The 9,322-nt window shown below is 39.3% G+C and overlaps 1 protein-coding gene across 8 annotated transcripts in view; it reads right to left on the reverse strand.

The window, feature by feature from the left end:
• Positions 1 to 8,698, reverse strand: part of ZMYND11 (zinc finger MYND-type containing 11) — a 74,183-nt gene extending 65,485 nt beyond the window's left edge. For 2 of the 8 annotated variants that reach the window (XM_017862178.1, XM_017862172.1), the window contains exon 1: positions 7,831 to 8,682. In XM_017862178.1, the coding sequence (XP_017717667.1) occupies positions 7,831 to 7,946 (116 nt within the window). In that variant the 5' untranslated portion in view covers positions 7,947 to 8,682. Of the gene's footprint in view, positions 1 to 7,830 lie in introns of all 8 variants that reach the window. The other 6 variants (XM_017862176.1, XM_017862173.1, XM_017862177.1 and 3 more) reach the window with 5 other exon arrangements.
• Positions 8,699 to 9,322: the final 624 nt, after the last annotated feature.

Below are 9,322 nucleotides of genomic sequence, written 5' to 3' on the forward strand. Positions count from 1 at the left end.
ATTTTCCACACCAAAATGTTGGAGCTTGTTAAAGAAGTTTATCTTGGGTATGGTTTTTAAATATCTGAAATATTCAAAACATCTTAGCAGTGATTATCTAACTTACAGTACCTTCCCCACTACCTTCTTGGATACAAGACTAGCAGGTTTGTTTTGTTTTGTTTTTGTTTTGAGACAGGGTCTCACTCTGTCTCCCAGGCTGGAGTGCAGTGGCACAATCACAGCTCACTGCAGTCTTGATCTCCTGGGCTAAAGCGATCCTCCCTCAGCCTCCCAAGAAGCTGAGACTACAGGCACGCACCACCATACTTGGCTAATTTTTTAGATTTTCTGTAGAGACAGGGTCTCACTATGTTGCTCAGGCTGGTCTCAAACTCCTACTCTCAAGCGATCCCCCACCCTCAGCCTCCCAAAATGCTGGCATTTCAGGCATGAGCCACTGCACCTAGCTGACACCAGCAGTTTTTTTAAAAGGAAAATTAAAAGAATGTGGGGAAAAAAAGACTCAGAACTCTCCTTCTTGGGGAGATATCGTGACAACTAATGGGTGACTACTGTTAGGAACTCCAAAGTTAAATACCATCACAATTAGATGGAACAAACATTTAGAACAGGTAAGTTTTCCTATTTTGTTACAGAGATAAGAAAATTATTAGTCCCTAACAATTCAATTAATTATGAGGATCTGAGACTTAAATCCTTCAAATGGCCACAAATTCCACTCGTGGGATTTCTTTTTTTTTTTTTTTCCGAGACGGAGTCTTGCTCTGTCGCCCAGGCTGGAGTGCAGCGGCGCAATCTCAGCTCACCACAACCTCCGCCTCCCAGGTTCAAGCGATTCTTCTGCCTCAGCCTCCCAAGTAGCTGGGACTACAGGCGTGCGCCACAATGCCTGGCTAATTTTTGTATTTTCAGTAGAGACAGGGTTTCACTATGTTGGCCAGGCTGGTCTCCAACTCCTGACCTTGCGATCTGCCTGCCTCGATCTCCCTAAATGCTGGGATTACAGGCCTTAGCCATGGCGCCCGAATGGAATTTCTTCTTTAAACTGCAACCCAAGTCTTGCTATGTTAAGAATCCTGGCCGGGCACGGTGGCTCACGCCTGTAATCCTAGAACTTTGGGAGGCCGAGGCAGGAGGATCACAATGTTAGGAGATTGAGACCATCCTCGCTAACACAGTGAAACCCCGTATCTACTAAAAATATCAAAAAAAATTAGCCGGGCATGGTGGTGGGCACCTGTAGTCCCAGCTACTCTGGAGGTTGAGGCAGGAGAATGGCATGAACCCAGGAGGTGGAGTTTGCAGTGAGCCGAGATTGCTCCACTGCACTCCAGTCTGGGCGACAGAGCGAGACTCCGTCTCAAAAAAAAAAAAAGGATCGTGTGTTTGAATATGATGATGCCATTTATTCTGATGTGTCCAGTGCAGTATACAAACACGGAGAACACGCCTTTGATTTACCTTTGTCAGAAGGAATTATGTATTGCTTTTGGCTCTGCTTTTGAACTTCAGAAAATATCCTGTGCCTTTAAAAACTTTTTTTTTTTCTTTTTGAGACCAAGTTTCACTCTTGTTAACCAGGCTGGAGTGCAACGGTGCAATCTTGGCTCACTGCAACCTCTGCCTCCCGGGTTCAAGTGATTCTCCTGCCTCAGCCTCCCCAGTAGCTGGGAATACATGTGCCCTCCACCACGCCCAGCTAATTTTTTGTATTTTTAATAGAGACGGGGTTTCACTATGTTGGCAAGGCTGGTCTCGAACCCCTGACCTCAGGCAATCCATCCACCTCAGCCTCCCAAAGTGCTGATACTACAGGCATGAGCCACTGCCCAGCTCCCCCCATCTTTTTTTTTTTAAAGAAAAATCACAAGATCGTTGTGAGATGGGATGATGATGATGACGGTAACATAGTTTTTTGTGTTTTTTTTTGTTGTTGTTGTTTTTTGTTTTTGAGACCGTCTTGCTCTGTGGCCCAGGCTGGAGTGCAGTGGCACACCTCCGCCTCCCGGGTTCACACCATTCTCCTGCCTCAGTCTCCCAAGTAGCTGGGACTACAGGCACCCGCCACTGCACCCGGCTAATTTTTTGTATTTTTAGTAGAGACGGGGTTTCACTGTGGTCTCAATCTCCTGACCTAGTGATCCGCCTGCTTCGGCCTCCCAAAGTGCTAGGATTACAGGCTTGAGCCACCGCGCCCGGCCAACATAGTTTTTAAATCTCCCCAAACCTACTAGACAGAGTTACTGGAAGAATATCAAATAAAACAAAGCAAAATGCCCTCAGACAGCATACACAGAACAAAATTAGGTCATGAGAACTCCTATGCATCCCAAAATTTGAGCAGGTGAGAACAAATCTCTGAGAGCTACGATCCTGATTGGTACTGATACCCTTACAGGAGAAAGAGAGGCACAACAGATACTAATGGAACAGAGCATAAGAGGGTAAAATACCCAACAGAGACACACTGGAAAGCACAGTAGGCCCACTTGATAATAGCACTGAAACTGGATTTTCCCACCCCCCATTTCAGATGATTCAAGGTTATTTAATAAATTTTGGTAAATTTTTTTTTTTTTTTTTTTTTTTTTTTTTGAGACGGAGTCTTGCTCTGTCGCCCAGGCCGGAGTGCAGTGGCCGGATCTCAGCTCACTGCAACCTCCGCCTCCCGGGTTCACGCCATTCTCCCGCCTCAGCCTCCTGAGTAGCTGGGACCACAGGCGCCCGCCACCTCGCCCGGCTAATTTTTTTTGTATTTTAGTAGAGATGGGGTTTCACCGTGTTAGCCAGGATGGTCTCGATCTCCTGACCTCGTGATCCGCCCGTCTCGGCCTCCCAAAGTGCTGGGATTACAGGCTTGAGCCACCGCGCCCGGCCAATTTGTGGTAAATTCTTAAGGAGCTAGCTTAATGGGGCCTACAAACACTCAAAATTAAGCAGTCACAGTTCCCTTCCAGGACAAAGCCCAGTATTACAGAGAAAGGCCACAAATAAAAGTAACAAATACTACTGCAATCAGTTGAAAAGACCCTCAGTATAAGAAAAGGTGACTCCACAAAAAACCGGGAAAAGATGGAGAAAATCTGGGAAATCTCAGGAAAATTAGGCTCTATTTTTAGCACTTCGTAAAAATGGCATAAGAAGAACTTTAAAGCCATAAATCTGGAAAGAGTATTCAGAACCACTCTGCCCTGACACAAGTTTAGGAAAAGTGATTTCACGTGAGAATGACCAACAGAGAATGACCATGGCACATGGAACAGAATGACATCCTGATGGTTAGAAACATGCCAGAAAGATAAGCCTACAAAACAGAAGGAAGCTAGAATCTACTGTCTCAAGACATGAGCAAAGACACGAAGAAAATGATACAAGGTAAACAAGCTATAAATCAAAAGAAAAACTCAGAATTCTGAGTTCAACATTTGAAGTAAATGGAAAAAACATCACTTCAGAAGTGAAGTCTAAACTAGAGGGTCCACAAAAATGAATACACACCAGATAATGTTACATAAAAAGAGGTTGCAATGAAGGAAAATACTAAAAATCAAAAAGAAAAAAGATGAAAAGAATTAAATAGAAAAGTACAAATACAGAAGACAGGAAAAGAAGATCCAACACACTAAGAGAGGCTCCAAACTAAATAAGGATGTGTGTAGATAAGAAAATAATAACATAATCATAACTATACATGGTATATAGAATATTTAAGATTTTCTTACTCTAATAGCTGTGTATTTAATGTTGCATAAAATAACTGACTACATGAAATTCTAAAATTTTATCCCAGATGATGTCCCTGAGAACCATGATTCTCACCATGTCAGAAAGTAGATAAAGATTTTAGATTCAAGAGCTAAGTAAATAAAACCCAGTAGCCACAAAGTTCAATGGAAAGTATCAGCATGAACTCAGGAGGTGTTTTTATCTTTTAAAAGTATGTGCATTTCATAATTCTGTCCAAAGGCCTAGAAAGAGACCCACCCAGAAGCGACACTGAGTAGCCAGGAAGTGCTCTTAAAATACATTTTAAAACTAAAAGAAACCAGAGCACCTGGGAGAAATCAATGGTTCCAGACCTGGGGCAGGATATGTACAAGAGGATCCCGAAACATCTTGTTCCATAACAAGCAGAAAGAAGTTCAGAAGCCAACAATGCAGAGGCTCCAACTGGTCAAAGATAGCATCAATAAGGGGTATTTTGAAAATGGACTGAAATACACGAAATGTAATTAAATGCATGAATTCCAAAGGGCAATTTGTTTCTAAATCTAATTGGTTACCATTAAAGGATACTATTTTAAAAACTGCTAAATACATAAAGAGAATGAATTATTCTACTTTTCCCATATGAACCATACCACATGGTAACCAAATAGCAGATGATGGGAAGCTATGTCCTTATAGAAGTAGTCCAGTTAAAAAAGGAAAGATAGATTGGATGATTACCATTTGGCAGTCCTTAATTAGAGTTACTGGATCTAGCAGCAACTGCTATGTACATCACAAAATGAGAAACAACTGACATCATGTGTCTCCTGATGGAACACACCACTCCCATGGAATAGTCTTGCCCCCTCCCCCAAGCCACCAGATGCCGCTGTCAATCTCCATGAAATAAAAAGGACCGAGCAACAGGTTAAACTAGACTACAGGGATGCGATTGGCAAAAGCCAGACTATGGAAAATCACAACCAATGGCCGGGTTTCTTTAATCAATTCCAAAAAAAAAAAAACAACAACAACAAAAAAGAAGAGAAACCTAGAGATTAAAAGAACAAAAGCAAGCAGAACTAAACCATTGTACAGAAGTCAATTAGAGTGTTTAGGGTGTACCAGGCTAAGAGTCAGTCACCCCAAAGCCCACAACTTTTAATGCTTGACAAAACCTATGTAGCTTTTTTTATAATGGCATCACTCATCAGTCAAAATCAGAAATGAAACTTAATGACTAATATGCATTCTTGACAGTGACTCTACTACAGCCTTCCGTACCTTAAGATATTTGCAAAGTTTAAAAGATATCTTTATGTTCGGACTTGACTAAGTAGATCAACTTGATTTAAAACGAATCTAAGGCTTGAAAAGTATTTACCTTTCGAGAGTACAGAATAGGAATATTAGGCTTTAGAGCAAAAGATCTGACTTCCTGTCATAGTGCATTGCTACTTCCTAACTTACCTTAGGCAAGTTTAACAAACAGGGAAATTAATATCAGCCAAGAAGCAAAGGCACTGGGCCGGGTTAGGCAATTTTCTAGACAGTTCTTTCTTGGAGCTGTCTAGCAGGGAAATAATGACAAATGTGATTAATGTTATGAAGGAAGTACAGGATGCTCTGATTTGAGCCACATAATAAAAATAAACATGGCATACCTCTCAGATGAGATGAGGCAGAGGAACACAGGGACCCAGTCTTAAGCACTTAACCTCTGATTCTTTCTTTCTCTTTCTTTTCATCTTTAGATGAAACTAATAAAACCAAGACTATCTGGTAGGTAAATAAATGTATTCATATTTAATTGTAAAACTAAGGACCTTACAACATGAAGAAAAATAAGCCTTGGCATCAATTAAAGCTACGCTGATGAAGAAAGGAGAGAAAAGAATGCTTATCAATCATACATAATGCAAAATGAGATGTAGGCAATCCTGTTAATAATCTCCATGTCTTTTACTACAGTTTAACATGTGTATACATGTACACACACACACGTTATAATAATCCAGCAGGTATCTGCCACCCATTACTGTGGGAGTTAATTCTCTTACTCCCAGATTAGAAGGTGGTCACAATCTAACAGCAACATTCACACTGGGAGATTCTGATAGCTGCTTAGAGAAATGTCCCTAAAGCTTCTAGAGAAAGATGCTACAGATGAATAAAGGTCATCTGAAAAACTGAAATAGTTGTCATGTTTACATGATTTTCATTTAAAAAGCTGAATCCAAAGAAAAGTATTTTATTTAAACATTCTTCTCTAAGCAATTTTATATAAAGGATGGTTTTAAAAAATCTCAACCATAAGGAAATACTGTTTTGTACTGTTTTTTTAAATGTTTTACATCAACATCATTTGCATTTAGTTATCATACCTCAAATTATGTGCTTTATTTAAAAACATAATCATTAAAATAATGTACTATTTATTTTATTCTTATTGTTCACATAGTATTATCTTTTTTTTTCCTCTACTATCTTATAGGAGCAAGGAGTTGTACACAGTCAGCTTTAAAATACCCCAAGGGCGAGTACAGAGTTGGAGCCACATATATCCTCACCCCTTCTCTATATCCTTTTTTCTCCCCTCTTAGCCCTTTGGGTTTCTTTGTTTTGTTCTGAGACTGGGGCCTCACTGTCACCCAGGCTGGAGCGCAGTGGCCTTACCTCGGCTCACTGCAACCTCTGCCTTCCAGGCTCAAGTGATTCTCCCACCTCAGCTTCCTGAGTGGTTGGGACCATAGGTGCACACCACCACACCAGGCTAATTTTTGTATTTTTGGCAGAGATGGGGTTTCGCCATGTTGGCCAGGCTAGTCTCCAACTCCTGAGCTCAGGCGATCCACCAGCCTTGGCCTGCTAAAGTGCTGGGATTACAGGCGTGAGCCACTGCACCCATCGCTAAGTAGCCTTTAGTAATCTTCACCAGCATACAGGGAAAGGACAAAAATACATGGAACTCAATTTTATTACTTATTAAGAAAGGTCAAAAAAAGGCACTTATTTAAGTGAGTTTTGTAAATGACTCCCATTCTCCATTTTTACCCACAGCATCTAAAGAATGTGAAGAGACATTTTCTCTAAAGCATCAAGATGTTTTCTCTAAATTATTTTTAAAATTCCAAACACTTAAAAAAGATAAATTCAGCTTTATTTCTTTAAGAATACCCAGAGAAACAAAACAAAACCAAGTTCCTAACTGAAGACTCCCTTATAACTAGTATACAACATGTTAATAGAAGCTTCATAAAGTACTTTTATTTTTCTTTTTTTTTGTATCCTGAATCTGTCTACCCATACAAATAGCATGAGAAACTAGGGGGTGGGGGTAGATAATTTTCTTCTTTAAAACAGAATGTTTATTTAACACGATTTCTAAAATACAGAAGGAAATTGTTGAAAATTCTGTTAGTGGGCTATAAAGTAGTAAGATGTTACTACACATACCACACCTATCCTATATTAAAATTAGTAATGAACAGTAGACTGTTTTTAGATAGCTTTACTACACAAAAGTGATTCACTAAAGGTGTTTTTAATAAGAGAATCTCTGGCCGGGTGCAGTGGCTCATGCCTGTAAATCCCAGCACTTTGGGAGGCCGACGCAGGCGAATCACAAGGTCAGGAGTTTGAGATCAGCCTGGCCAACATGGTGAAACGCTGCTTCTACTAAAAATACAAAAAATCAGCCGGGCGTGGTGGTGCGTGCCTGTAATCCCAGCTACTTGGGAGCCTGAGGCAGGAGAATCACTTGAACCCGGGAGGCGGAGGTTGTCGTGAGCCCATATGCACTCCAGCCTGGGCGACAGAGTGAGACTCTATCTCAAAATAAATCAATAAATAGAGTTAAAAATTTTGTTAACTAAAAAACTATTATAAATAGTACACAGTGATATTTTCCTTATCTAATTTTTCTATGAAACTTCTAAACACACGTTGCTTCTGTATGTTTCTGTGTTTTCTAACAAGTAAATATTCCTGCAAAGCAAAAGTGTCTTCAGTTCTTTGTAATATATGTCGATTAGCATAATAGATGAAAATTTTTTGGCCTTTCCCCAAAATCTTCTATGAAATTTTACAGAGATATTTTTGGTTAAATTTACTTACTTTGTAATACGGTCAATGTTGGCAATTTGCTTCTGGTTCCGTATAATCTCAATGGCTGCCCAAAGATGCTGGATAGCTTTTGTATCCGCCTGTCGTCTTTTTGTTAAACGTGCCATGACCTGTTTACTTCTTTAGCTGCAGTAATAAAAACATAAGGGAAACAAAAAACAGATTACAAAATGATTTATCAATATAAGTGAATAACATTATCAGGACCTCTCAACTATTGATTATACTTAGTATGCAGTATTGCCCACTTTCTCTTTTTTCTACCATCCACATCACCAGTTACTTCATATAAAGTATCATTCATTTCACTACATCATGAAGAATGACATTCTAAAAGCCAAAAGTTAAAAAGGTTATCCCAAGAAGGATAAGTGGTCACTTCATACCAATATACTTTTAGAAAATGCATTTAAGTTTATCCCAAAACACAGAAATACTGCAAGATAAAACTTCCTTTGTTGACATGACATTGTTTGTAATTTGATCAATACAAAATGGAATTTAAATATTCTAATTGTTTGGTACTTTGGTTTATTATAATCATGGCTTAATCAAATTTTATATACATATATAGATACACGAAAACAACATTCTTTTTTTAAATCAAACCATGAACATTAAATATAAGGAAGTTACTTCTGGGATGAGATGTGAAAGGTTGAGGGACAGAACACTAGAAGGTCACAAATTATGAAGAATGGTAACATTCTTGGTTTAGGTGTAAGTTTCGGAGGGTATTTATTACACTATTAGGAAACAGCATTGCTATTTTATTCAAATTTTAGTATTCTAGATGAATTGAAGAAAATTGCTACCACACCTCCCAATAATTTTCCTGCTGTCTCCTGGCAAGATGGGGAGAGAAAAGAGGTTAAACCCTGGATGTCCGGAGAACAGTAGTATCACAGAGAGGATTCTCTTAACTCAGCATGGAGAGACGCGTCTGTAGGAATCTTCAGACCCTTGCCAAAAAATACTCTAAAACTGGCAGAGGACATTTGACATACACATGGAACTAACTGTAAGGTCATATATGACATATAAATAGTCCACAATATGTGCTATAAAAATTCAGACAAGGGAGACACTACTTCTCACTTAAGTAAAATTTGAGCAAAGAGATGAGGAGCTCTGCAAAATGGTAAATATGTGTAGGAAAATGTAAAAGCCAATTTTTCTCTTTCTTAATTTCTTTAAAAGATAACTGGCAGTTTAAAACAAAGATAAAAATAATTGATAGGTGTCATTAGGCTTAAACACACGTAGAAATAAAATCTTCGTCATGAATCCTAGCATTGAGGACCTACTGAAACATCTCTCTAGATCATACATGCTATCATGCTGATTTTAAAATCTAGGTTCTAAAATATACAGTGAACATTAAGCCTTCTGAGATTGCTGAAATCTCCTTGATCTGCCCTTTCCTATATCTTAAGTTTGGAGAATGAGGGAGGGAAGCACTTTGCTCTGTTCCATGACTGGC

Source organism: Rhinopithecus bieti, unplaced genomic scaffold, assembly GCF_001698545.2.
Source record: "Rhinopithecus bieti isolate Rb0 unplaced genomic scaffold, ASM169854v2 scaffold_64050, whole genome shotgun sequence".
NCBI classification, from domain to species: domain Eukaryota; kingdom Metazoa; phylum Chordata; class Mammalia; order Primates; family Cercopithecidae; genus Rhinopithecus; species Rhinopithecus bieti.